Source organism: Bidens hawaiensis, unplaced genomic scaffold (assembly GCF_021521415.1).
Source record: "Bidens hawaiensis isolate Kalapana, Puna unplaced genomic scaffold, B.hawaiensis_p1.1 tig00029902_1, whole genome shotgun sequence".
In the NCBI taxonomy this organism is placed as follows: Eukaryota; Viridiplantae; Streptophyta; class Magnoliopsida; order Asterales; family Asteraceae; genus Bidens; species Bidens hawaiensis.
In genome coordinates this window covers 195,588-209,418 of record NW_027505164.1, presented here as the reverse complement: position 1 = coordinate 209,418, position 13,831 = coordinate 195,588, and the positions used below count along the sequence as shown (strand labels likewise).

General features: G+C 32.5%; 1 protein-coding gene and 1 pseudogene across 1 annotated transcript; both read left to right on the top strand.

Moving 5' to 3' along the window:
* The first annotated feature begins 2,510 nt into the window (after positions 1-2,510).
* LOC143611175 (uncharacterized) lies at positions 2,511-4,022 on the top strand. The gene has a single exon (XM_077085448.1). The coding sequence runs from the start codon at positions 2,511-2,513 to the stop codon at positions 4,020-4,022; it is 1,512 nt and encodes a 503-aa protein (XP_076941563.1).
* Positions 4,023-7,593: 3,571 nt separating this feature from the next.
* On the top strand, positions 7,594-12,852 carry LOC143611174 (patatin-like protein 2; annotated as a pseudogene).
* The last annotated feature ends 979 nt before the right edge of the window (positions 12,853-13,831 follow it).

The following is a 13,831-nucleotide window of genomic DNA, read 5'->3' as shown; positions in this document are numbered from 1 at the left end:
TCACTAAAGTCACTTACATATTTTTATAAATATAAAACCACTAAAAATTTAATTATTGCTTCATTTTTGCGAAATTATTTTATAATTGCTATTCTTTTTTAAAAGTTTAAGGATCTGAACGGAACATACATGCATCTTGATTACGCAAATTTTTTTTTTCAAAATATGGAAGAGAAAAAAAGTTCATTAAATAAATATAGTGAAAAAAATTTCATTAATAAGGACCTTTTCTTTTAAGTCAACTTGAAAAAATAATCTTTAAATAATAACAAATCTATATCTATAATATATATAAACGAAAATCCTAAAATCCTACGTGTCGCGATGTGATCGCTCTCCTATTTTATGGAAGCCATCAGATTGCTTAATTTTTAAATGGAGGTCTCTCATTGATTTAACCCAAATTCTAGAGTATGGGTCTTATCAAAACCAGATAGCTCTTAAACGGATTATAACATCTAATTAAATTAAAAATTAATCTTACCAATTATTTGATATGAAAATCCTATAAAATAAGGATATACTAAAATTTAATATTCAATTTAAAAAAAAAAGATATTATTTATAATTAATAAACAATTTTATAGTAAAAACATAAGCTAGTTATGGGTCATCAAATCCAGATAGCTTTTAATGGGTTATAACATATCATCTATTTATGAAACCTTTTCATCATCAAACCCTAAGTATATTATTAACTTTCTTACAATAAAGAAAATTAAATCCAAAAAAATAAATATTAAAAAACGAAAAATGTAAAACAACCATTTTCTTAAGGCATTAGATTGTTTTATTTGCACATGAAGGTTTTTCACGCGTTTGACCTGAATTCACGGGTAAAGGTCCCACTAAACCCAGATAGCTTTTAAATGAGTTATAAAATCTCTTTATATTAAAAATTAATCTCATAAAATATTTGATATGCCTATAAAATAGGGATATACTAAAAATTAATATCCTATTTTATTTAAAAAAAAGATATTATTTATTATTAAGAAACAATTTTATAATAAAGAAAATAAACGGGTAATGGTATCACCAAACCCAGATAGCTTTTAAACCGTATTATAATATATCATTTATTTGTGAAACAATTTTATCATCAATCCTCAAGTATATTAATTATTAACTTTCTTGCAATAAATAAAATTAAAATCTCAATACCCATATATAAATATTAATAACGAATAATGTAAAACAACCCCCGTAATACGGGGATAAAATCTAGTTTTTATATATAGTTCACTGTGCTTTTTTAGAAAACAACTTTAAAAATACGATTTGATTTTTATATTTAGAAAGGTATATAATTATAAACTTACGACTATTTATACTTTACCTTATTTTTAAAGGCTAAGAACCGGATACCTATCAAATGATCACCTTCTACGAGAAGAATAAAACATTTTAACATGACACCCCATCTAAAAAGAAATTCACAACTAAAAAAGAAAAATACTAGGTCAATCTGAAACAAATTGCTTCAAATGAACTCGACCTCACAATACGAAATTAGGAGGTTACCATTGGACCAACCACAATTTTTTTTTTAAAATGATTTTCTTGTGTGTTAGGCAATCACACTCTTCAAATTGGGGAGTCATATTGCCCTCACTCTGACCAGATTATGTTGTCTTAACCGAATACACGTTGGCTTCAAAATTTGGCTTGGGCGTCCCCCGGAAAACCTTACCGCCAGTTTCCACTTGACAATCGTTGTGATGCAACAATAGTAGAACTCTTTGGTGTAACACAAGGTGGGACCAAACCCCGAGTGGATTCGAGATTCGAACCGATAACTTCACAAGGCCTAACTCAAATCCTATATTAACATAATCCATTAAAAGTGAGATAAGTGAAAACTTAAAATATTTATTGTTTATAAATGAAGATATTTTTCTACCTGACTAAATATATATTAAAAGAAAATATTAATGAGCATTCAATGTATTAGACTTTAATATTGTGATATTATAGACCAAAGACGTTACACACACAGGAAGTCTGCACCCGCCAACCACGGCTTCCTTCAAATCCTCAACCATTCCGATCATTTTCTTCCTCCGATTTCTTCTCAACCGCTCAATTTCACACCACAACACAATGTTACGTTCCAAATCCAGGTACCATTTACCAATCTCATTTCTCTCTCTCATATTATTCATTCTTTCAATCATATCATAACCATACGTTAAGTACATGTAACATCCATTATTTCAAATTCCCATCTACCAACCTGTTGTGCTTATTTCTAGATCCGGGTATCAAGAATTTGGACAAAAGAAGAAGCATTCATCGTTTCTAACTAGAACCATCTCCGGATCCAAGATTTGTAGAGGAGACAATGCCTCACAGGTCGATAAGCAAGCCTTAGTTTCCGTCGATCGTAATTCCGTTAGCATATCCGAGGTACGTATTATTATATTCTAGCTAATCCGAATATTATTTGAACCTTTTGTGTAATCATGTTATAATTTGCCATTTCTTAGAATCGGATAGTTAAGGCTGCAATGATGCAGAAACAAATGACTAGTTTAGAGGAGGAGTTAAGGAACACGAAATTGAGGTTAAATGAGTCGGAAACCGAGAGGAAGAACGCTAACGATTTGTTGGCGAGTTCGAAAAGGGATATCGAGTCGAAAGATAAACAGATTAAATTGTTGATTAGTCAGGTTGAGGCTGCGAAGGTGTATAAGGTTAAGCTAGGGGAAAGAGAGGCTTCTATTGAGAAATTGAATAAAAGAATAGTGGAATTGGAAGATGAATTGGAGAAATCCAAGGAATCAGAGTCGCATATGTTGGATTCGTTGATGATTCAAACGAGACAGATTGAACAAACGAAGATGGATTTAGAAGAATCAAAGCTTGAAATTAAGCACTTAACTCAAGAGCTTAACATGCAAAGATCATCTGAGCAAGAAGTGACCATATTAAAGAAAGAAGTCAGACGTCTAAACCAGTTACGAATCGAAACCGACGAGTCCATTGCTGCATGGTCCGCAAAAGAAATGGGATTCATAACTTGCATTAACACGGCTTATGAAGAGAACGCGTCACTTACACGCCAAAACAATAAGCTACATGAAGCATTAATGGCGGCTGAAAACACGACACGAATCACACGAGAAGAAACTTCTAAGCTTCGTGATATAGTTAAACAAGCTGTAAACGAGTCGAACGTTGCTAAAGAGGCTTCCAACATAGCCCGAGCCGAATCCTCAAAACTCAAAGACTTGTTATCCAAGAAGGAAGAATCTTTATGCGCTCTTGCACAAGAAAACGAAAGATTAGTAGCAAAAGAAGCCGCGGCTAATGAAAACTTGAATGAATTCAAAACATTACTCACTGCAAAAACCGAAGCTAATAAACCATATGAAGATCATCATACCGAGGTTTTCAACTCCCCGGATTCTTCACCACAACATATGTTTAGTTTCGATTTTGATGACTTTAAAGGGTTTAACAAAGAAGAAGATGATCATAATGACACTTTTGTAGATGTTGATCCAGAGAAATTTGAAGCACTTAAAGGGTCTATTTTTGATACTGATGATTCACCAAAATCAGAACCACGAACGCCGCCAAAAGCGAAAGCTCATCATCATCATTCAGGTGGGTCGGGTCACTTTGAAGAAGCGGATCATCATCGGAGTCATTCAGAACATGGTGATGATAAGGGGTATTATCTTTATGGTCTTTATCACAGGAAGAAGTTGTTTAAGAAGATTGGAGACCTTATAGGTGGAAAAAATCTTGGTAAAAAAGAAGGGTCCATAGAACATGGCAAAGAAGAGGTGAAAGAACAAGGCAAAGAAGTGAAAGAACAAGGTAAAGAAGGGGTGAAAGAACATGGCAAAGAAGTGAAAGAACAAGGTAAAGAAGTGGTGAAAGAACATGGTAAAGAAGTGAAAGAACAAGGTAAAGAAGTGGTGAAAGAGCAAGGTAAAGAAGGGGTGAAAGAACAAGGCAAAGAAGAGGTTAAAGAACAAAGTAAAGAACAAGGTAAACAACATGCAAGTTGATTCTTTGATGGTAAGTTTATGCATGGGATTTGGAGAGATGATCATAGTTTTGGTGAATTTATTTTTTACAATTGGTTTGTATTTAGTATTTGTTACTGATTTATGATTTGGATGCATGATCCCTTTCAGATTTTAGTGTGATCCGGGTCTTTTAAGAGCATTTGGGATTGCTTTTTAGAACCACGTATAATGTTTATACGATGCTAAGTTGGTTTGAAAGAGTTTAAAGGACTGACTAGTTGTATATATGTAAGGGGGTGAATTTACAACACAATATGAATGTAACATGAAATTTGTGTTCTGGGTTTCGTTTAAATAGGGTTCGGTTAATTTCTGTCGACACGGAACATGTTTAGCCAAAGAAACCTGGTTTGGGTTCACATGGTGGGTTTGCTGATTGACTAGTTTAACTCATTTATTTCTATACATTTTTTGAAAAAATGGTTATTATTATAATTAAAATATTTTGTGTGCTTTATGTCAAGTTTTAAGATATTGGATGAATGAGCATCGGGTTTTGTAGTTTAAAAATTATTGTCTAGTTTAATTTTGTAATTTTGGAGTTATTAATATACATTTAAAATAATAAAAACAAAAAATTGACTTAAATGGGTTGTTTCGTGTCAACCTACAAAATGAGTGTGGTTGCATTTTGATCGTGTAAATACTTTGGGTTTTCTTGTCATCAAGTGCCTTATGATTTTACTTCTATAGATTGGACGCTAATATTCTTCTGATTACACTAAAACATTTTGAAACAAAAACCTAACATAAACCAATTAATTTTGTGTTTAACCAATACGGGGTTAAGCGCCTCTTAACATAAACTGAGTAATTTTATATAAAATAGTATGAGTAACATTTGCTATTAAAAAAAGTGGTAATTTTGTGTTTAAAAGGGAATACCGCACCTTCACTAACAACCAAATTAAAATTAAGCAACCAATTGACTATCACCAACCCTCCCTCATTTTCTTTGCACCACCGTCAACAACCGTCACTAGCAAGTAGCCCGTTGAGGGGTCGTGGGTGGGGTGAGGGTAACTCAATTTTGGTACCAAGCAAATTCTGATATTGTACCAACAAGTTAATGTTTGTTGTTAGCATAATAAATTAGTTTATTATTTGTAACAAAAAAATTAGGCGTCGAGATTTACGTATTAATAAAATAATTAATTCATACTCGAGCTTTCAATTCACAAAATTGTATTTTTTGTAACAAAAAAGATTAATTGACAACCAGCTTTTTTTTAATAATGTTTGGAACTACTTCTAAGGTCTCAGTTAGTTTTTCTGTGAGAGAGGATATCAATCATCTATGGCGATTATCAACAAGAAGGAAAGTCACTGCTTTGAGAAAACTACAACCAACCTCCACCGCACCCCTTTTTTGAAAACCTGCTTAACGGAATTACCGACCACCTTCTCCACATGGATAATTGGTGGAACTTGCGAATTCTAAATCCTAGTTATTAGTTAAAATATATTAAATTTAAAACTACAAAATAAGTTATATTAGTTCCAACAAAGCGTAACTTATTCATCAATAGCTTTAGATTATTATGTAATCTCAACACCTCCCCTAATTGATAGCCATCCCATTGTCCCGCGGAACATGAGATGATGAGCTCAGGTTATGTTACCTAGCTCTTTCTATGATCACGAGGGTAAAATATTCGTAGTTTTATTCGTTAGACCATTCTCAGCCCGTCCTCCATTCTCATCTCTATAATTACAATAAAAAAACTATATTTCACTATCTTATTCAATTAAATAATACTTTTTATACATTTATCATTGAAGTTTCTTTTTTCTCTACTCACAACCAGTTTAACTTAACGGGGGCAAACAAATTTTCCCAAATTTACAAAAAAATACTCACTTTTCTCTCTTCTCAACTGACAACAACTCATACACATATCCTATAATTTACAAAATTCTCTTACAAAAATAAACCTAGGTTACAATAACCATAAGTTTTGTTTTACCTTCTATCAACTTGGAGAAATATCATATTTTGTCCTAAAAGTAGCTGGGTTAGTCTTTGTTAAAAAAAGGCTCGTTGGAGGCTAACATGGTGAAAGTTGGGATTATTTTCGGCCAAAAGGCAAAAGTTTGGATGATTAAAATCCAATATCCCCCTAGGGATGACAAAATAACTCGAACCTGACGGGTATACCCGAAGCCCGACAGGTATTGGGCCATGTATAGGATTAGTTTTGAAATTTTTTCGCGGGTATGGGCCGGGTATGGGATTTGGTGATACCGTCCTGATTACCCGAAAAGACATACCCGTTTACCTAAACTATATACTCGAAATAAAGACCCGAAAATTTTTTAGCGTTAATTTCATTTTGTTAATATTTTGTATTTAAGATATGTATTAAAAAGTATTATTTATATTCTATATGTTATCAAGTTTATACATGTGGTTATACAAAAGTTCTATTATTTATTTATGATATCGTTTATATAGATGTAATGCGTCATATTTTAGTTTGTAACAGTACATATATAAATAAAAATATATATACGATAACTATAATGATAAAAAAATTTACTTAACAATCCTAACGAAAATTTTTTCAACAATCTAATGGGTATACCCGATACCCGACGGGTAATGGGCCGGGTATGAGACTGAATTTTATAGCCGGGTACAGGTATGGGATTAGCAATACCCGGGCCGAACCCGACCCGTTGCCATCCCTAATCCTCCCCCCCAAATAAAAAGGTGATCGATAGAAAGAATTTGAGGTGTTTTAGATGGAATTGAATAGACTATGTAATAGATTATTCCATTCCATTAATCAGCCAAACACTCTTTTTTTTCATTCATTCGTAATGATTCATTTCATTCCGGCTCTCATTCCTGTATACCAAACCTTATCTAGATATTTTAGATGAAAATTTTATTTTTAAAAAATATATATCATCACTAGAATATGTACATCTAACTAATATATTAAAGCAACACAATTTTGTCCACATGTCCTTCATCTAGGTTGTCCACATAGGTTTCCATATTATCAACCTTCTATAAATCTAATTTCCATATATTCACAACAAAATTTTAATAAATGATATTGACTTTTATTTTTTTCAGGTCTAATGGTGTATTTATGTTATATTATTTATTATTCATTACATTGTTTATTTATAAAGTGTTTTCTTTTTATGTTACAGACATGGTTTAACATCTTTTAGACATTTGAGGGTAAAAAACTTAAGTCAAATATTTGTGTTGAATGAATACGTAGTTTATATTTTATATTGTTTGTTGATGTGTTTTTCACCCGTGTGTAACATGAGTTATTACCCTAGTATGGTAATATGTCTAAAAGAGAAACAAGAAAAACTAAAGTAAAAATGCAATGGGGCACAACAACCGAACTAGTCGACACTTAAATTGTAATTCTGCTTTTCCTTTCAATCTAATACACCTGACCGAACACTTTCCGATCTCCAATGGGAGTGGTCTATTTTAGGGACCATTAAAAATAAAATATGGGCTGCTCGCCTATAAAAAGAAACTAAGGTAGTGAGCAAACAGCATCCCATTATTTTCAAAATGGCAAGCAACAACCCAGTAACGATCCCTGGCCGACTCCCACCTCCAACATTCGGGAAGCTCATAACCATCCTTTGCATCGATGGTGGAGGTATCAAAGGCATTATCCCTGCTGCCATGCTCAGTTATCTTGAGTCCGAACTTATGGTAAAAAATCTCAAATGCGCGTATGCCACAGATCAATATTAACATTATAATCGTAATAAACCCATATATATAATGAAAAGTGGCATTGTGGGACTAGCTCAAGTGGTAGAGATGCAAGCCTCTTAGATAATTAGGTGAGTAGTTACTAGTTAGGGCCGTTAATAAAAATCAATAATGAAAAGTATAAAATTTTAAAAGATTGTAATAAGCCCATGTATATTAATATTACGTTAACAATAGTAATAAGCCCGTGCATATTAATTTTACATGCGTTATAGTCAATTTATATCATAAACCGTACCATGGCTAAAGCGTTTATCATAGTTCTCAAGCATATCATTAGTGTCTCCAAAAATATATAGTTAAGTAACCTAAAAGACATCATGTGTATATAAAATTTAATTAATATATCAGATAATTTTATACACCATTAACCAAATGGTTTTTCATGAGGCTGGATGTGACAAAGGTGCCACTAAATCGACTATGGTGAGTGTCTAACTAATATGTGGCTATTCAGAGAATATCTAAGGATGATAAAGCAGCGATAGCAGATTTCTTTGATGTGATTGCCGGAACAAGTACCGGGGGGCTAGTCACAGCCATGCTTACGACTCCAAACAAAGACAGCAGGCCATTGTTTGCTGCTAAAGATATTGTTGGCTTTTACAAGGAAACCAGTCCCAAGATTTTCCCACAAGACACCTATCTATTTGATCACACGATTAATAAGATATATACCCTGAAATATATGAACTCATATTGAATTCTATTTTTCTGCTTTTTGTATGTGTGCAATTGGATATAGATGGCTCTATGACCACTTTCATGATTATTTTGACCGGATTACCGCGCTTATAAATAAGATTAAAATGAGGGTCAAGGGATCTTTTGGGCCCGATACAACGGGCGCGCTCTTAGAAAGGTCATGAACGAAAAGCTATCAACTACGAAGCTTAGTGAGACGACGACGAATGTTATCATCCCTACTTTTGACATAAAGACGATGGGTCCTGTGTTCTTTAGCTCATATCAGGTACACATACATACACACACACACGCATACATACATACATAGGCTAAGTAAAAAATGAAAACTCAATTGAGTTGTGAAAACTCTAGAAACCCATTCTCAACCACATGTTTTTAATTAATGTTTAAATCTTGTGATCCACAATTAAAGTGAATAAAAAATGTAAATATAAATATAACTTTTTCTCTCTTCTGAAAACATATATAAAAATTAATAAAAAAATGTTAAAAAATAGCAAAACATTTTTTTTTGATGTTTCGATGTTTTGTATTAAATGTTACAACACATATTACATGTAACAAAAAAAAAAAACGATGTTACATAGGGTTTTCGCGGGTTTTCACAACTCAAGTGGATTTTCATTTTAATCTTACTCTACATACATACATACATATATATATATATACACACACACACGCATGCATACACACTACATTTTATTAATAAAAAGGATAAATGATAGAACATCGTCGTCGGTTTAATTTAATCCCACTTGGGACATAATATACACCTAATAATATAACCTAATAATATAATGTGTTTATTTTGAAGACGGGAAAACAAGATGGCAAGGATGCATTGTTATCAGATATTTGCATCGGTACATCGGCTGCACCTACCTACCTTCCTGCTCATGACTTTAAAAACATGGCCAAGAGTTCAACCTCGTCGATGCTAGCGTCGTAGCAAATAACCCTGTAATTAACTTACCAATGCAAGTGTATACGTATCTAAGCTGATATAAAATAGTGTGGGATTAAGCAGGCCAACAATTTATTTTTAAAAAGTAAATTACACTTTTCACTCCTGCTTTTGTAATATAATTTTACTAACCTAAGTAAAAAAATTGTCCGTTCTTTTTAAAAGTTAAAACACATTACGTCATTTTGAATAACTAGCATTAATTTAATTTTTTGTTGAGTCGTGTGCATTGCACGTGATGAAAATGTAGTTTTCATACTGTGTTACAAAATCAAATTAAATTAATAAAAAAAAATTCGAAAATTTTATATATATATATATAAACAAAGACTCTAAAATCTTACGTGTCGTGATGTGGTCGCTCCCATTTTTCATGAAAGCAACCAGATTGTTTGATTTTTAAATGGAGTTCTCTAATTGATTTAACCCAAATTCATGGGTATGGGTCTTACCAAAACCAGATAGCTCTTAAACGAGTTATAACATCTCATTAAATTAAAAATTAATTTTACCAATTATTTGATATGAAAATCCTATAAAATAGGGATATACTAAAATTTAATATTCAATTTAAAAAGAAAAGGATATTATTTATAATTAATAAACAATTTTATAGTAAAAAAACATGAGCGGGTCATGGGTCACCAAATCCAAATAGGTTTTAAACGGGTTATAACATATCATTTATTTATGAAACCCTTTATCATCAAACCCTAAGTATATTACCAACTTTCTTACAATAAAGAAAATTTAAATCTAAAAAATAAATATTAAAAAAATGAAAAATGTAAAACATTCATTCTCTTAAGCCATCAGAACTTTCTTACAATAAATAAAATTAAAATCCAAATATACATATGTAAATATTAAAAATGAATAATGTAAAATAACCCCCGTAATACGGGGGATAAATAGTAAAAAACATAAGCGGGTCATGGGTCACCAAATCCAGACAGCTTTTAAATGGGTTATAACATATCATTTATTTATGAAAGCCTTTTATCATCAAACCGTAAGTATATTATTAACTTTCTTACAATAAAGAAAATTAAAATCCAAAAACTAAATATTAAAAAACGAAAAATGTAAAACAACCATTCTCTCAAACCATTAGATTACTTTATTTGTAAATGAAGGTTTCTCACGCATTTGACCCGAATTCACGGATAAAGGTCTCACCAAACCTAGATAGCTCTTAAACGGGTTATAACATCTCATTATATTAAAATATAATCTCATCAAATATTTGATATGAAAATCCTATAAAATAGGAATATACTAAAAAGTTAATATCCTATTTTATTTTAAAAAAAGATATTATTTATAATTAAGAAATAATTTTATATAAAGAAAATAAACGGGTAATGGGTATTACCAAACCCAGATAGTTTTTAAACCGAATTATAACATATTATTTATTTGTGAAACCATTTCATCATCAAACCTCAAGTATATTAATTATTAACTTCTTACATTAAATAAAATTAAAATCCAAATATACATATATAAATATTAAAAACGAATAATTTAAAACAACCCTATAATACGGGGATAAAATCTAATATATATATATAATTTTTGAATTCTTTTTCTTTCTATTTTGGGTATATGTCGGCCGACCCACCAGATTATTAATTGCCAATCCCCAAACTTTTCAATGATGATCCGAGATGAGAAATATTAGGTTTGTAACTTTGCTTTTAACTTTGTATTTGGCGGTGTGCGGTGGCACTAGGGGAAGTGGCAAGGCAAATTAAGAATGAACACCCTAATTTCCTCTGTAGGGGTATGGTACTAAACCCGGTTTTACGACCCTAAATTTATTATGTTTGGCTTATTTTATTATATGGACTAATACAATGTTATTGGGCTGAGGGGGTTTTGTAGAGGTAACCCTAACTGGGCTAGGCCCATTAGGATACCATGATGGTGGCCATGAGGCTCTCTATATAAGGAGGTCTCCACCTCCTTGTTAGAGGGTCATGCTCAATAAGAGCCACCACCCTATTTTTGTGTCTGTAAACAAGAGGTCCTCAGGATTTCTTAGCAGTCACCTCCACACCCCCGAAAAGCCATTGCAGGTCTCAAGCAATCGAAGAAGAAGATCAAATCGCGGTTCGTTCATCTCGAAATCCATGGAAACATCGTCATGGATCAGGTCAGATTCATTTCATGCTTCGACATTGGCGCCATCCGTGGGACGGCAACGAACTACCCTTCGATTTTCGTCTCGGCTGTCAGATCTCTCCCAGGAAAAACCCAGATCTGGAAGTTTACAGAAAAAGGCTTCAAGGCTTGTTCTATTAAAGCTCAAAAAGATCCATAGATCTAAAAGAGGTTTCCAGATCTGTGCAAAAAAGAAACTACCTGATTCGGATGATCAAGCCCCCGGAATTGAGGCTGAAGAATACAGGCGATATCTAGTGATATCATTAGGTACGGGCTCGGAGAAGGACAAGGCTAGATATAATGCAGGAAAGGCCGCAAAATGGGGACTGCTTGGGTGGCTCGTCAATTGTGACTTTACAGCTCCACTGATAAGTATTTTCTCTGAAGCAAGTTCCGATATGGTTGATTATCATGTCAACGCTGTTTTCGAACACTATAATAGCGTTAAAAATTATCTCCGCATTCAGGTATAAGCCTCACCTAAATCAAACATGCTGTGTACATACATGATGAACTTATTTTAATGGGAAAAAAAGTTCATTAAAATGTAAGTAAGTTTCTAAGTGTATTATTATATTTATTCAAACTTATTTTTTACCTGAAAGTCACTCAACTTTTATTATTTGTTTTTATTTTATCAATTTTTTTTATGAATTTTGAAAAGTTTATAATTATGACAGCGTAAATGAATCATATATAAATTTTGTTGGTGTAGTAATAGTGATAAGATTTTTTAGTACGGCAATATGAAACCTGATTATTATTCAGTGAGGTGTTTTTTTCAAGGTAATTTGAAAATATAAACATGACTAAATGGTTAACATATCTTTCATTTAAGTAACTAATTTTTTTAAAAAATATTAACATTTAAAAAAAATGTTTAACAACAATGAAACTAGTAAATTAAATATTTGAAAACTTGATTAGTATTTTCTTATGTATTTATCTATCTTAAATTGGCAATAGTTACCTTACATTATAGCACTAAACTACATGCAAATATATAGGAAACTAAGTTGACCGGAGACACGGCTTCGTTGGACTATGCAACAAAGGCAAATTTACGTGATCTCGTAGAAGTTGGCCAAACATTGCTAACAAAGCCAGTTACTCGGATGAATACCGATACCGGAGAAGTTGAACCGGCTGAAGGTGGCACTTTAAACAAAGCAGCATTGACTGAGTACAACTTCTTTACCGAATTCTAGTTTCTACCTTTGTAAAAAATCCGGATTTAGTAATGTACAACTTGTTAATGCATGTTTTCATATCGTATACATAGGTTTGCGGAACAACTGGTAGCTGAACAAGCTAAGAGACAAAAATTATAATGCGACGATTTCTGTAAAGAAGATATAACCAGGGAAATGCTGCAAATGCATGAGCGAGTGATATTCTTATATTCATATTTAATAAATTGATTAAAAATGTTGTATTAAATATATGAATTGTGGTTACGGTTATTGATGTGGGCCAGTCTACTGTTAATGGGCTGGTTTATACCACTGGGCTGCATATGAGACCCAAAAAACAAAACCAAGAGGCCAGGGAGATTGATGGATTAAGTTAGCAGCCGAAATAAGTTAAGAAGTCATTTGTGGTTTGTTAATTCCTGCAAATAAGGAGGTAGTGAACGTTGTGGCTACCTAGTCTTTAGCTCATGCATGTTTATAAATTTATGTAACCTGTGTTTGGAAGAATATATGAGAAATTTGTCCCGAGTCTCTTGTTTCCTTAAAAAAAACAAAAAGAAACTGAGTACTACGTATTCAAATTATACGAGCCTAGGATACAGTATCAATTCAAATATCAAACACATATATTTGTTATTTCTATTTTTTTTGTCATGCTATTGGGCTTGGAGCTAATGGCTGGGATTGCACATGAAATTGGATTTGGGCTTGCTTATGGATGGATGGGCTGAAGTACTCTGATGGGCTAGATGGAAGCTTGTGAAGGTCAAGGCTCATGCGTTTGTTATGAAAAACATAAAAGGGATGTTAACATATAGGTTATTCATTTGAGATATCTATATTCTCCTAAATTTACATCCTGTTTCTCCTTTGTTTATGATATAGGGTTTTTAAATCATCATAATGGATCCGAATGAGATTAGGTTGAGCTCATACCATATACAAACCAAGCTGAGTTCGGCTTGGCTCGTTTACAATCATGTAGATTTCAAGT

Excerpts from the sequence above, each read along its gene's own strand:
- LOC143611175 (XM_077085448.1), top strand. The coding sequence starts at position 2,511 with ATGATGCAGAAACAAATGACTAGTTTAGAGGAGGAGTTAAGGAACACG.